Genomic DNA, 16,736 nt, shown 5'->3' with positions numbered 1-16,736 from the left:
TTTGAAGTTCTATTTTGCAAAGTATGCTTAGCAAATGTATGGGGGAAAAGAAGCCTTCTGTAGACAGAATGACATCAGTAGGGATTCTGTGCTCAAATAAATGAGGAAAGACGAACTCAATCAACTTTACACTCTTATAGTTGATACACATTCTTTTTTTGACATTTTCCCCTGAACATGGTAAAGCTGACGACAGTCAAGTAGCCATAAAGTCACTTTCACTTTGTTTTTCACTGACGTAGTGCGGTTTCTGTCCCTGCTGCTTTGCTTTAGAACCATCCATCTTCCTCGAAGATACAATATGTAAATGCTGTCCTTTTAATGAACGCTGCGTGGAAGTGGCTGCCACCAAAAAGCGGGGCTGACATAATTTGTCGCGAGGCAGCAGTACAGGGGGGAAAAGGGCAGTAATTGGCAGCGTCGGAAGTCCCACGTCAATGCGTTGGCAACTGGCAGAAGTATGAGGTGTGCGGGGTGGGGTAGGGTGAGTGTGGGGGTAGGGGATTCCCCTCGGATGAGTCCAAAGAGGGGCCCCAGGTGACAAATGAATGATAATGAGGGGATTATGCATTCAGCTGAGCTCTGGCCACGCCATACTGCCCAGTGGAGAAGTATTTAAAAGCGAACCAACTCTCAACATTCAGATTGAAACTTCGGTCAATCGAGTTTACCAGGGGTATGTTTCATAAAGCTGTTCTTAAAGTTACGAACGACTTAAGAACGACTGGTGATCAGTTCTTGTGCTGAATTATTGAAATTCTGATAAGTATAGCACATCAGAACTGCTCACCAGTCTTTCTTGAGTCATTCGTAACTTTAAGAACAGCTTTATGAAACACCCCCCAGCAGATAGGCATAATTTTTGTGTAAGATCAGATGCAAAGTCATGGAATCAATAACTTTAACCAACAACATTTTAATTGAAGAAGTTACGTGTGCTAAATTTTCAATCAGAGTGTTTTGTTACATTTTGTGCAAACTGAAGGGAGTGCTGATAGGCTATGACTCCTTCACCTTATATCTGAATACAAAATTTTCTGTAAAACATATTTTAGCAGCATGAAATTTTCGCGAATTGGAGCCAACAGCCTTTTTCACGGCATGAATTTTTCTCAAAGTGCCTCTTGCATTCAATGCATGTAGTGCAGACAAGAGTCTTCCTATGCATTTTAACTTCGCGAATCTTGGCTCTCGTGAAATTAGAATGCACACGAACATTCTTGTCATACAGTACTTTTGTAGCCTAGATTGCTGTTTCTTGAAAGCATAACATTTCAGAGTACCTTCTACAACCTTCTTCTACAATTTGTGTCTGATTGTTATGAAACTGCTTCTTCAAGTGATATTTTGTATGATTCCATTCCATTGACTCCATTTATCAAATTCAACCTGATAAAAAAAAAAAAGCAGTGTTTTGCCTTGAACCTTTTACTTTGATGAGTTCGTCAGTTGGCAAGTCCACTGGCATGCTTTCTTTCCTGATTGGCACCACTGCCTGGAAACTAATTGCCAATGTACAGAGATTGCCCAATTGCCTTAATCCTTATTGTGTCGCCATGGCATTTGTGTTTGACTGTGGTACATTGTTATGCCCGAGTGGGCTGGCTGATTTACAATTAGGTCAAGTTTTTTAGGAAGCAACTGAATGCTGATGAAAAAAAAAAAAAGAAGAAAAAAACATGGATCAACATGCCTGGACATACAAGTAGGGTGTCTGGAGTATTTTTCCAACTTTTAAAATTCCATGAGAAGCCAATTATGAACTCAGTTGTGTTCTTTGGGACTTGTGTGTTTAATATGAGATAGGGGCACATTTTTTCATCTGCAGGTTGGCAGTGCGCGATCAGACACCCTAATATAAGTATCTGTAAGGAATATTGCATTAGAGTCGCAAAAAATGTCCACCACGGATAATAATGTCTTATGGATGCAAAGTGCACTCAAGTCAGTCAGTTGCACCGCACTGCTTTTAAGACGGAAAAAGCTGAATCCACATACTATGTGATGTATGTGCCTACTGTAATGCTAATGGACTGATCGCATGATATGCACATCAGTTACCCTTTGAAACCTACTTTTCGTAAATGTTATTTTGCATTGTATGAAAACAGGTTTGCAACAGTGATGGCAGAGTTAAAGGGAAAGACTACCATGAAAATTAGCTTATGCAAAGAGATGCAGAAAAGTGAAAGGAATAGGATTATGAGTGTTTGAGCAAATTCTGATCCAAATCTATGAAAATCATTTTTTTTTTTTTTTTGGTGTGGATCTAATCAAACACATATTGGCAATTCTATGACGTATAGCACTTTAGGTCTACCCATATGTGCTGTATTGTGAAATAATTAAGTGCTATTTTCCCATCAAGTAGATTTCCAATCATACATGCACCAGTAATACAGACATTATAAGTACTTTTCAGAACTATACATCTCCTCCATTAAAAAAAAATATAATTAATAAGAAAAGAAAGAGAGAGAGAGAGAGAGAGAGAGATACAATGTACGTCAAAATGTTGCCAATTTGTGGTTGATTGATCACAAGTTCAAAAAATTAAAACTTTCATAGTCTTCAGTGGAATTTGCTCATAATTTTCACTCTCCTTAGGTCCTTTTCTGCTTCTAATCACACAAACTTATTTTCAGGGTTGACTTCCCCTTTAAGAACATACAAGCATACTAGTACAAATAACAGCAGATGAGATCAACAATGCACCCCTAACAAACAGGTGGAATACAGGCACCCCTTAACCCTGTCATTGCTGAAAACAAGAGCATTTATATAAAGAGCAATGACAATAGTGCCGTGCTCATTGCAACAATTTTGAAATTTGGGTTGCAATCAGGGTCGTGTCTTTTTGATTCACCATTCTCACTGTAAAAGAAAGGAAAAAAGACTTTGGGTCGTGATTATTTGCAAAGAGCTGACCTGTGCATGTTATGAATGGTATGCTTTAAATACTACACGTATACTACATGTACAGTCTACGTCTCAAGGCCAATTCAATGTAAGCTGTCGCATGACACAGCATGTTAAAAATAGCAAGGTGTGACACGCAATGTGCATTTTGGGATATAAAATCATACTTTTTTCTCTTTTTTTTTTGCCACTATCATTCTTACTCCACAACTGCACATCAGTAAATTTGTGCAGTAATTTGTGCAATTTGGATTGCAACCAAATCTCTCTCTAAAAAAAACGCATTATTTCTGTTCTCACTGTGAACGTTTCGAAAAAACACATTATTTTTGGTGCAATGAGAATGGCGCCTGAATTGACTGGGCTCTTCAAGATCATCATTCACAAGTAGTGCATAAAATATACACTCTGCCGAGATACGGTGGATGGATGCTCTTAATACCTGGGGAGAAATTCTATCTTTAGGCCTTTGTGATTATAGCATTATATATGTGTGTGGCATTTGTGATAACCGAGTTCCAGATGATAGCATAATTGAGTGAAAGACCGTAAAGTGATGGAGCAAATGATGGTAGAGTAATTGAGTAACTGAAGATAGAGCATTGTAGTACAGTATTCATCGCATAATCGGGACAGGTTGGGAGTAGCAAACACGGCCCCTTTAAAGCGGGGTGCCCGATTTCGCGATGAGCACTCACCATACACTAACGGCATACGATATGTACATGTAGTGCACACACACACACACACACACACACACACACACACATGCACACAGACGTACTGTACATGTACATGAATACACAACCACGCTACCCCTCAGCGCGACCCTCTGGCTCTCCCTGCATTCTCGCATTGATGTAGAGCACATGGCTTTGCTTATGTAGGGGAGAAGAATGTCGCGAAAGCATGTGTTTCGCAATGGCATGGATACTTATACACGGCACTTTCGTGGCTATGCATGTACGTGTACTGGATGAACAGAGGTCAAAACACACCAGTCCGAAGCTTGCTTTGTAAGTTCGATGTAAACGACTACTGATGGGGAATCTTTGAAATATTGTTGTGGTATTTTGGTAGATTTTTTGTGTAAAATATCAACAAAATCAAAGATCGCTTGAAGAAAAATTGTCCCGTTTATCAGAGGTCCCCGCCCGATTATCCAGTGAAAATAACATGCATTGGAAATGTTTCTGGGAAGCGTATGTCATTTAAGCGAGGTTCCCGATTATCAGATGCCCGATTATGCGATGAATACTGTATTAAGACGCCAGTCTATGAACTTTTCTTCGCACTTTCGCGTAAGAATTTTTATTTGCTTTTTCATGCATTCCAGCTTATGACTACCTGATAACTGTAATGATTCAGTAGAAGTTTATTCCCTCAAAATCTTTGTTAGGCTGGTGTTACATTTACTTGCCCAAGTGTACTGATTATGGGGTCTGATGGTGAATAATACAAAATATATGCCTCATATGATATTTTCTCCATTGATTCAGACACGTTTACAATACTCTGAGTAGAAAATAAAATAGTCATCAGAGCAAGTGAACTTTGGGTTCGGGTCATTGAAAGTGAGTATGAGTAAAATTCTCCAAAATTCACTCGATTCACTGGGCAAGTCACTGCCTACAAAAATTTTAGGACTTTTTCCTGTGAATTGCATCATGAGGCTACTGTTGCTCATATACTGTAAATAATAACAGCTGCTTCTACTCCTCGTGTGAGCACTGTCAACTATACGAAGACAGCCACCTTGTACAGATGTATGATGTGGGCAGTGCTTTCAATATTGATTACACTCTGCTATTTTTTTTTTCTTTTTAGGAAGTAAGCTAGTGCATTAGGCAATTTAGATTGTAATTGTTGTGTCTACCGGTGGTGCGTGTCCTTTGCGTCTTTGGGATCAGATCGCTCTAGCGAAAATTGGCTAATGTTCACCAGGCTGTTTTAGTTGGAGTGCAAGTTTAAAGTCTGTTTAAAACTGAAATACCATGTTTGATGTCGTTTGATAGTGGATCTTGTGGAGCATGCACACATCTTCCCCTTATTGTGTTGTCTGAGAGTACTACAGTACATCAGAAATAGCAGAACCTGCCCAGATGTTTTGGTGCATTCAAGATTATTTTATGTCAGTCTCCTTTGTCAGACGGTAGCACAAAGTCTTTGGGATGAATTGTGAAAACCACACATCAGAAGAAAGGAGTGGGACTGTTATCTTCATAATGAGGTGGAAATGGCTGACTTAAATGTAAAAGAGAAGTAGCAGTGCTTTTGCCAAATTCTTTCTTTCATATGTCCTGTATAGTCAGACTTAGATCAAACTTTGAGCTAGAAGTTACAAAATGGAGACAAATCACCAGACTTGAATTTCAGCAATTTATAGCAGAAGCAGTGGAAGTTCTAGCCATGATAATGAATGTGATGTCTAAATGATGTCTGTGCTTGTTCTTTGTTGAAGCCTTACACATGCTGTACAGTTCATGATATCATACAGCAAACACGTACAAAGAGTGTATATCAAATGCCAAGATATGAATAGCGACCATTCGTCCTTTTGGCTGGCTCGTGTAATTACAGTCCATCACATGATTACTAAAGGATTGCTCAGGTTTAGTCTAATTGTATTACAATTGTGTCTTTGAATATTGTTTGTAAAAATGGACAAAACAAAAATAACTTTTTTGTAAATAGAAAAATTAATGCCTTGAAGCAAGGCTAAACAATGGAAATAGAAGTACCCCTAGACACAATCTGTAATCCTTCACTCAATATCTCATGGGGCGACAATGGAAAACGAGGGAAAACCCGTCTGACAGTCATATCCCCCACGCTGCGACCATGTAGGATTCTGTGAGCTTTGTGCTGTTATTCTTAGTCATCAACTCTGTGATATATGAGGGCAGTCTACAGCTTGTGTATGATAGGCAAAAACCAAACGAAAATAGAAACAAACACCCCCCTGAAACCTAGGCTGTAGGCTTGATACTCAAACTAGAAACATTCGTGGCATGGAACTAGATAATACATGAATGGGAGCATACAACCTTTTCCACAGCATGAAAGTTTCGGGAGTCGCCACTCGCATTCAGTGCGTTGCATTGACGAACGCTTTTGACATATCTTGGCTCCTTGCTAAATTCATGAAAGTTTATTGCATGCAAAAATTTATGATCTACAATTGCAGTACATCTGTTGCACAGGTTTCCTTGAATCTCAATGGAGGATTGATGCAGTGAAACTGGAGTAAAAAAAATGTGTTCATTGGAAAATACATGTACTTATAAGCCTGAAATTTTTGTGTGTTTGATTCTAGGGATTTAGAAATTGAACGTTGTGTTTGGAAAGCAACAAGGACTTACCACCATAACAAGTAACTCTGTGAGCCTTTAGTATGGCTTTTAATAGGAATGCAACTTTTCACAAGTTTAACCCCTAAATTTCAGCTGTAGGCCTGTGCTTGTTCCAAATTCATTGTTGACCATTTTTTCGTACTAGTATCACAATGCATCATATTGCTTTAAAGTTATCTAAATATGAACATCCAGTGATACAGTCATAATTTCATATGAAGTGTCAAGTGAAAAGATGGACAGTTCAGATCTGTCAGTATGTTTTCTCGAGCCAAAGTGCCTCTCCTTTTATACTCCAGCCAAAATTCCCATGGGCAATACTTTGTTTTAGTTGGTGAGGTGACGACAGCACAAACTGATCCAAGTTTTTAAATATTCTGGATTCTCAGTTAGCGAGAGGTTCAGATAATTGACAGATTGGTATCAGTATAATATCAGAGTTGTTGCATTCACTTTTGTCTCCAAAGCCAGATTACAGTGGAGGGAAAAAAAGTCTTGCCCTTTGATTGCGGACTGTTCACACTTGTGCCTCCCTTCCCCTCCCCAAAGCAAGGGGCCACAGTCTGTATAATAACACTGGCTCATCAAAGCCGGTGCTGGCTGATCGGCCCACACGCACAGAAATTGCGCTCCTGACCGGCTTTTTAGGAAAGTCATTAACTCGCCATTAGGTTGTGTGCTTGCTGGCGTGTGGTGCAGCAGGCCGCCCTAGGCGTAAACCCTCCACTGAGATTTTGTCCCTGAATCCAACAAGTTTGCTTGTGCACAGAAGAGGCTTTTTTACCCCCCAAAATCATTCACACATTGACTTTTGGAGGGGATAACCCCCTCATTGTGGGCCATTGTCCATGATGCGGAAACAAGCGTGAATAAGGAATAATCACTGACAAAGCTACTACTTTGCACAAATGTACATGTATCTGTTGTGCACTATGAAAGGCCTTGATGTGTTAAAATTTATGTACAAAAATATACAGCGTACATTTGTACATGCACATGAATACTATTTTGTGTGATATTTTGGATACAGCAAATTGCACGACAAATAGAGCCCCCACCCCCACTCCCCCCCCCCCAAAAAAAAAAAAAAATATAGATTCAAGGAATAAAGCCTGTCCTTGACCTTGAATCTTGGTACAGTTGTATAAGAACTTGAAATTACAGTGTATCTGGAGATATGATATACATGGATTTTGTGTAATGTTAGTAGCACAGTTTGAACAAAATGAATAATTTGAACATGATTAAAGATACAGTCATTCTGGCCTCTCTTAAGAAACAGTCATTTTAAAATAATCAAGCAAAACAAACAATTTTCCAAGTCGTGGGGGAAGGATAATAATATGGCAACTAAAAACTACATATAAAATGCTATATTTTACGGTTTTAATAATATTTTGTTTTCCTTCCAAATTTGTAACAGAGTTTTCTCAATGTGCCTTTGTGAGACAGCCTAACACAGTGTAGGGTATCACTTCTGTGGGAATGTTTTAGCAAAGCGTGCGTCACTATAAATGCGGTTAGACATTTAAATCATGATATAAGGCATAACCTTGAATAGTTATCAAAACAGCAACCTCAAAAAAACCACATGTACTTGTATCAAGCATTCTTGGCTTCTGTCCCTACTAAGCATGTAGTGTAGCATATATTCAACTTTACACAGTTCTATACATAGTGCTGTTTGATGATTTTAGATTCACTGAGCTGTATTTTTTGTTTAAACAAATTTTCAAACATTTCACTCCTATCATTTAACAGTGACATTGCAGTCTTGAATAAGAAGTTCTGGGTGAAAAATCCTACCCACACGTACATTGTAGTACACTGTACATGTATGCAACAAGCGACATTTTGATCCCCCCCCCCCCCTTTCCAGGGTTAGCTTGCATCATTGTGGTCTATGATGTGCCGTGGTATATGTGTGTGTTGTATTCTACATGAAATCCTGGGCCAAAAATATTTAAAGACAATTAGGCAGCTGTCTGATTTATACATCCTGTGTCTGGGCAGCTAGTGTGCTGCCAGAAAAAAAGGGGGGAAAAATAACATTAAAAAAAATGAAATTTATGAGTGGAGCAAAGCTTTTGACAATGATTCAGTGAGATTTTATTGTTGGTTTGTAAAACACACACAGGTTCCCCCCTCCCCCCACCCCCCCCCCCAAAAAAAAAAGAACCCCTAAAAACCAACAACAACCCAAGGCATAAGAAGGTAATTGGTAATTGGGTGAAGAGAAGTAGTCTACACACTTATGTATAAACTAATAACTTGGAATATCCAGTATTCATTCTTTTGATCGGAGCTTGATAAAAAATATGATATGAACTACCAGCAGATGGGATGGTGCAGTTTCTGTTGTGGTGGGGTTTGCAGTTTCCAACATTTTTTGATGATGATTTTTTTGTTGTTGAGATAATGAGAAACCTCTTATGAAATATGAAAGAGCATATATTTCTAAGAGAAATTCAAAGTTTATTTGATGAAAATTGGTTTTGAAACGGCTGAGATATCCAAAAGCAAAGTAAAACAAAGTGATCCTAATAAAAGGTGGGTCAGACCTTTTATTACGATTGCTTTGTTTTAGATGTTATTGTAATTGATGTTATGGACACACTACATAAAATAATAACACGGACTAGGTTTTGGCATCGAGTGTCACACACGGTGGAAACACGGTATGAAAAATATATCCCTGAGGCGGGGATATTTTAATTCGTAATTCTCTCCCTGAGGCGGGGATATTTTGATTTATTCCTGTCAAGTATGAAAACGATAGATTCAGGAAAACATTCCTGTCAAGTATGAAAACGATAGATTCAGGAAAACACTGAGATACATAATTATGTGTTCTGTTGGACCGAAGACTATGCTGTTGATGGACATAGTACATGTAGGTATGGTTATACAGTCAAACCTGCCTCGGCGGCCACCTGTCTATAGCGGCCACCTGCCATATACAGGCACTACAAAAATTCCCTCTGAGAAGAAAGCCATCTTGAATACCCTGTCTGTAGCGGCCACCTGTCAAAAGTGGTGACCTTGTTCGTCTTCCGTAGCTGACAAGCTTTGACTTTGTCACATTATCTGTTTACTTAGTATTATATCCATTCTTTAGTGTCTCTGTTTGTTTGAGTTTTTGGGTGTGTTTTTGTTTTGTTCTGTTCTGTTCTGTTTTCAAACATTGTAATATTAGTCAAGTTGCCCCTTCTCAAAGCTGCCTCAGAGAGGGAAATTTTTGCAGCACGTCTGTGTTCACTGAGTAATTTGGGCTGTGTTAGACGTATATCTAAAAAAAGAAAAAGTGGTAGTCACCTGCACATTGCCACACTGCAGCAGGTAGACTATCTCTCTCTTTCTCTCTCCCCCTCTCTCTCTCCCCATCCCCCTCCTTTTGAGTATTAAGACATAGTACCAGCAAGCCATTCATGTAATTTTGTATGACCTTGTCAATATCCTGTTGTTTGATGGTTGGGTGGTGAACTCGGCATGATGCTACAAGCTCAAAAAAAATCCATGGCAACAACAACAACAAAATGGTGACTGATATACTCTCACCATATATGTTTATTATATATTCAGTGTGTACATTTTCATGTACACTACATTATACAGACATTGCAAACTGGTACTGTAAATTCTTTGTGTACATACATGTATTTCGAGAAGGATGTTTGCTCTAAGAGGAAGGAAATTTAGTTTGGATGACGGGAGTGAATTCTCTGGAAGATTTAGGGGAAATCTGACTGAAACTATGAAAAAAAAAGGGTTAAATCCATGCCCAGATTAGTGTAAAGTCATTAAACATATTGCATAACTGGAGTGTGTACACACAGAGTATGCCAAGAAATCTATGTACAGTATGTTGGTGACCTTTTTCTTACAAGGATTTTTTTGTCTTTGTTTGTGAAGTATTTTTTTTTTGTTAAGTATTGTTTGTGAAGTATTTTTGTTCCACATTTTGTTTCTCTATGGAAGCATTTTTTTTTTTGAGAGTCTACTTTAATACACACACTTTGCACTACAGAGGAAGTCTTAATCCCCACATTCACATTTTCATAGAAAAGAAAATATACATCTTTTTTACAGGAGGTAATTTTCCTGATATCGCATCGCAATTTGCAATGCATCTTTTATACCACTGCTGCACGAACTATCTTTTGTGTAGCAGTGTTGTACTTCCATAGAAGAGTCCAGGATAACCTGACATGGAGCATTATTCATCAGCCGAAATTGCTATTCAAATTAAAGTTAGAAAAATACTCCCTGTTTCGGTCCTTTTTGTGTGTGAGTGTAGGAAGCGGACTGTAGGATCACTAGGCTAGGTGTTTCATTGTCACATGACTCCGGACAGATATTTATAGGTGCCCTTGGGATGCCACATGAGATGATGCACTGACAGTGAGATGGAGGCTTAACATTTAGTTTCCCTTGTCTAGTTGACCTAATTATTTGCTGATATGTTGCCAGTAATGCTGCTCAGCTTTCAACGAAAACATCCTCCTGTCACACCTGTATGTGAGATATATTTTCCCTTTCTTCCTTTCCTCGATTTTTTTTTCAATCCCCAGCCCCTCCCCCCACCCACCCCATTCTGTCCAGACATGCCTCTCTCTTCTCTGTTCCTTTTTCTGTCTGTCTGTCAGTCAGTCTGTTCTGTCTGTCTGTCTGTCTCCTTTTCTATCACTGTCAGCCTATCTCTAATTCTGTCTCTCTGTTTTCTGTCTCCCACTCGCTATCCTTTTCATTGTAGGTCTGTCTGTCTGTGTGTCTGTCCGTATGTATGTATGTCTGTCTGTTTCTCTTTTTCTTTCTGTATTCCAGTCTTTCTCCTTTTATTTATATTTCTATCAGCCTTTATCTAACGTATCTGTCTGTTTCTCATTCTCTCCAGCTGTTTTTCTTTCTCTCCCAGTTTCTCTCTGTCTCCTTTTCCGTCTCTGTCAGCCTCTGTCTGTTTGTCTCTCTGTTAGTGTGTTTGTCTGTGTCTTTCTCTACCTCTCATCAATGAACTGTCATTCATGGTGTGTTCAGTGCAGCAGTCTACTATCATAGTTTCTTTTTTGGATTCTGTCGATTTCTCCTTTTCTGCAGGACGACGTCTGTCTGTCCGGTGATCGATGTCATCAGCGACGACACCTTTCAGTACCAACACGGGAATGACCCCCAGATGGGAGGCTTTGGCTGGTCCCTATTCTTCAAGTGGTACCCTGTGCCCAAGAGGGAGCAGCTTAGGCGGAAAGGGGATCCAACAGAGCCAGTGAGGTAATCAACGTCAGAAGGCCTTGAACTGGCATGGACAAAGATGATCAAATTCAGCGCATACAGTTGTACATTATATGTGCAATGCCAATTCCCTAGTACAATTACGGTTACAGTTCGTTATTCCGAAGGTTCTTTAGTCCAAAGGTTCGTTATTCTGAAGGTTCATTATTCCAAAGATTTGTTATTCCGAAGGTTCGTTCATCCGAAAATGTGATAAGGTTTGTTTTTCCGAAGGTTCATTAATCCGAAAATGAATTAAGGTTCGTTATTCCGAAGGTTCGTTAATCCGAAAATAAAACAAAGCTCGTTATTCCAAAGGTTCGTTACGGACCCTATTTCATTGTCGGATCAACGAACCTTCGGAATAACGAACCCTATTTCATTTTCGGATTAACGAACCTTCGGAATAATGAACCATATTTTATTTTTGGATAAACGAGCCTTCGGAACCCTACTTTATTTTTGGATAAACGAGCCTTCGGAATAGCGAACCCTATATCATTTTCGGATTAATGAACCTTCGGAATAATGAACCTTCGGAATAATGCCACAAATGTTCGGATTAACGAACCCTTTTTCATTTTCAGATTAATGAACCTCTAGGTATAGGGAATTTGTGTGTTTCGGAGTAACAAATCTTCGGAATAACGAACCTTCTGAATAACGAACTTTCCAAATAACGAACAGCACCCACAATTACAAAGTCCTTCAAAGTCCTATGGAGGCAACTTAAAACAATCAGTATTCAATCATGGTTGTGTGCTTATGAGCATTCATTTATTCCACAGCGGCCATGTAAAACAAACTAATCATTGTCAAATTCCAAGTCAAAGCACTTATCACAAGCCAATGTTGTATTGAGCATCATACTATTAATGTATGTCAATTGTGTCGCCATGATTCAGTGGAAAGTCAGTTCTTTGAGATCCTTGGGACCAAGACAACTTGTTCTTCGTATCAGATATTTTGTTATATCAATAGTCAATAAATTAGATACAAAACAAAGGAAATAAATTGATTGGGACTAGATATAAATTAGTTTGTTATATCAAACAATTTGTTGCATCAGATCTCTTTGTAATGAGTTTCCACTGTATTGAAATTGTAGAAGAAATACCTGAAAATGTTGTTGAGGGTCACGTCATGTTATCCAAGGAACTACAGACCTTCCCTCTTGTGTGGTGCATAAATGGTGAAAAAAGTTAGAGTTAACAAGTATTTCTGCAGAATGACTGTGGCCCACAGTCACATCAGGTCAAAGGTACATTGATTTTGTATTGTATTACATGATATGGAAATGAAGCAATGAAGATTCTTCCCAATTTTGGCGATGGCTGTATAGTATCAAATGTGGAATATACTGCGCATACACTTCTATGTCTTTTAGTTGTACTGCATAATATATAGATTCACCCAGTATATATTTTGTATATTATTTAAAAAGTAAACAGACATTTTGTTTTGTCTTGTGTTATAGATTTGACTTTTTTTCCATGATGTGATTAAAGGCTATTTTATAGGCCATACAGAGATAAATGCACATGGCTTGGCACACAGTGATACCATTACTGTGCCCCTAATAAACTACATGCTGTAAAAGTGAATTTTTTGCAGTCGAGTTATTTTCACACTCATCCAAAGAAATCAAGTTTTACTGTTTTTTGATTATGCAGCATTAAGACATCAACTACTGGAACATAGGGTGAGCAAGAATATTTGTGTGCTTTTATTTTCGTGCTGGTTTCTGGTTATGTGAATGTGCAAAAATTTCAACGCTGCAAAAATGTCCACTTTTACAGTAAAAAAAAATTGTACATTCAGCTGAGAACCTTGCTAGAAATCCATGTTTCATAGTTTGCCTTGTATTTTTTTCTCTCCCCCTTCACCCTCACCCTCCCCCCCCCCCCCCCCCCCCATCCTAATGCAGGTCACCCACAATGGCCGGAGGTCTCTTTGCCATCGACAAGTCATATTTTGAGGAGCTTGGGCAGTACGACCCAGGCTTCAACATCTGGGGAGGGGAGAACCTCGAGCTGTCTTTCAAAGTAAGACAAGTGTCTAGGAAAAAAATATACTAGGAACTTACTGTTGGATTACACCATGTGTGTAGGGTCTCTTGAAAGGACTGTAGTAGTCTTATTGGAGGGACCGCAGAAAAGAAATGGGAATCATTTTCAAAAAAAAAGGTAGCACCAAGTATCGAGTTGGAAGAAGAAAATTTGTGTATTCCATTATCTGCATGCAAACAGAGAGAGAACAGTTAGTTTGGAAGGATATTATCCGAATGAGCAAGACATACTGCATTCACTTGCAAATTTGTCAACATTACAAGTGTGGCATATAGTAACTTTCAATATGGGTAATATTTTAAAAGCTATGGCTCTATAACCAGTAAGCTAACTTAGAACAAATTATTAAGATTTAGATGACAGTGAAAAACTTTAATGAGGTGTCCTGTAGCTACATGATATAATGGTTGGCCTGGTCGTGTGATTCAAATGTCCTTTTTCATTTCATACAATTGTGTGTGTACAAGAGGCCTAAAAGTATACAGGTTTCCATGAAGTTAAATTCCACTAGGATATTGAAATTTCCCCTAAATCTTTGCAAATTCCTGAGCTTTGCATTGCTGCCAAGAAGTGAATCTTAGTTCCTGATTGAAAAGTTGTCCAGGTGGAGGTACACACCTGTGTAGGTCATGCCTTTGCCTATACAATGTACAGTATATACACATAAATTGTACAATGTACTACTGTACTTGTATATTCTACAGTGACTACCTTGGATGTATGTAAGTAATTCTGCTATAGGTAGATCTAATCCCATAACAAGCCTGAGGCCTTGATGAGTATTGCTTCATTGTCTTTCAGTCTCCTTTGTTTTGTTTGTTTTTGTTTGTTTGTTGTTGTTGTTTTTTTTTAAATGGGGGCATTAGGCCTGTGAAGGTCGTGGGAAGTGAGATTATGATTATATTGTGATCTCTAGTTGCCATCTAAAAATAGAATCACTCCTTAGCTATAGAGTGACCCTCAAAACTTCACTTGGGTTAGTCACCATACAACATGTATGTCTTCAAGACTCGGATTTTGGTGAGAATTTAGTGAGACCAGGAGACTTGTTTCTATGGTAATAATTGACTGCTGAATGCAAAAAAAAAAAAAAAAAAAAAAGACCCAAATAAACAAACAAACAAGCACACAAAATCTTCTTGTGCTTTTGCCTTCACACTAAAATTTACACCAGTTGCATAGACATCACATGTAGTTTACAGGAACTCTTGGCATAGTCAACTGTTCTGTGCACACTTGTGTCACTGCACTTATTCATTTAGAATGATCTAGTTTTTTCAGGTGTGAAAGGAGTTCCAAGTCACAATCTATTAAAGATAGGATGTGAGGTTGACACATATCTAATGCCAGTGGCATTGATTGTAATTTGGAGAGACAGGGAGATCAAGGGGAGTCCATGATGTGTCAGTCTTTGCTGAGAAAAATGTTTCTGCTTTAAACTTTGATTGTACATACGTGTACATGTATCATGTGGAAAACCATAAAGTTACCTTTATTTGTGCAGGCATAATACTGATGGTGCTGAGTGAAAGTACACTGTATGTTTCCAGTGATGAGCAAAAATATTCTGAGTATCACCAATGTAAAGATATAAAAAACAAGAAAAATGCTGTTTTTTGTTGTTTTTTATCTGCTTATTTTTTCTTTCCAGCTTTGGATAAACTGGAGCTTGTCGCGTTTATGAGTGTATAGCTTAGTTTATGATATCATATGTGTATTTTAGATAATAATAATAATGATCAATAATGTTAATGTAGCACACATACATGCAACATATGTGGCTATGCACTTCGACAAGGAATGACTGCGATCTGTATAATAAAATGATATAATTGCGATTGCAATGATACCAAATTTCGTGCCTGTTTAGACATTGAAAAGATGCATTTTAAAGGCAGATGTGAATTTTATACTGATGTTGGTACTTTGTTTTGAATTCTTGGTAGATTATTTTGTAAAGTAGATATACTATATCAAGACATGCAAAACCAACAAAATACACTATTTGGGTGTTCCCCCCCCCCCCCCCCCCCAGTTATGGATGTGTGGAGGTAAACTGGAGTTCATCCCCTGCTCCCATGTCGGCCACGTGTTCCGCAAGAAGTCCCCCTACCACTTCCCGCCCGGCACCAACTACGTCAACAAGAACAACAAGCGGCTGGCTGAAGTCTGGCTGGACGAGTACAAGAACTTCTACTATCGCATATCGCCCTCGGTGGCCAAGACAGACCCAGGCGACCTGTCGGACCGGCTGAACCTGCGGAGCAGCCTGAACTGCAAGTCCTTCAAATGGTACCTGGAGAATATCTACCCAGAGTCATCCTGGCCGGTCAACTACCAGTTTATGGGGGAGGTCAGTCTAGACCCTTTTTTTTTTTTTAATTAATTATTTTTGCAATAAGCTGTTTTTGTTGCAACTGCTTGACAAAGTGCCCCTTCATCGAAGTAAATACTCATGGATTATTCAGTGTTTTAAGTACAACAGAGCCATGATAAAAATAATGGGTGTACATACCTTTTGGGATATGAACCCAACTGGATGCAAGAATCATTACTATGAAATATATACAGTGCCTGGTGATACAATATACCTGTACAAGGGATAAGAACCATCACTGGCTATTGGGCGGAAGCCTGGTGGTATAGTGGACATGATGCCTGTCTAGCAATCAGAAGGTTGTAGGTTCAAATCTTACCTAAGTATGTTTGCCGATGAATTTTTTTTTATGGGTATCACTCCAATCACAGAATGTGTGTATTAATGTCACTCAATGAAGGGCAATTGGTTGACCTGAAATTTGTTGTTGTTTTAGTTTGTGTGCTTGTTCTTTTTTGTTGTATCTCTTTTTCAACAGACACAGACCTGTGTTCCTATTCACTGCTGTGAACCAGTTGACGCCAAACCAAACATCATTTGTCCATTTAAAATTCCCATTCAGAATATTGGTACAAGAGGATATCCCTTTGTGAAAACATTGAATTTTCAAAGCATTATGCAAAGATTATCAGCTTTCTGCAATTGGTCCTGTGAATACAGTGGAATGGAGCTGTTGATTCCATTTTATTTATTCATGAGTTCTCCGTTTGAGACAAAGGCTCATATGCAGTGCCAAGAAAGATCACCATCTGG

General features: G+C 38.7%; 1 protein-coding gene across 1 annotated transcript in view; it reads left to right on the top strand.

Annotated features, from left to right (window-relative positions):
- The window catches only part of LOC140243265 (polypeptide N-acetylgalactosaminyltransferase 13-like), a 61,166-nt gene that overhangs the window by 32,826 nt on the left and 11,604 nt on the right, over positions 1 to 16,736 (top strand). The window contains exons 5-7 of the mRNA XM_072322934.1: positions 11,367 to 11,537; positions 13,465 to 13,582; positions 15,642 to 15,959. Of these exons, the coding sequence (XP_072179035.1) occupies positions 11,367 to 11,537; positions 13,465 to 13,582; positions 15,642 to 15,959 (607 nt within the window). The remainder of the gene's footprint in view (positions 1 to 11,366; positions 11,538 to 13,464; positions 13,583 to 15,641; positions 15,960 to 16,736) is intronic.

The sequence above is a fragment of the Diadema setosum genome, chromosome 20, assembly GCF_964275005.1.
Source record: "Diadema setosum chromosome 20, eeDiaSeto1, whole genome shotgun sequence".
NCBI classification, from domain to species: domain Eukaryota; kingdom Metazoa; phylum Echinodermata; class Echinoidea; order Diadematoida; family Diadematidae; genus Diadema; species Diadema setosum.
The sequence above is the reverse complement of the archived record's forward strand: the minus strand, read 5'-3'. Positions and strand labels throughout refer to the sequence as shown.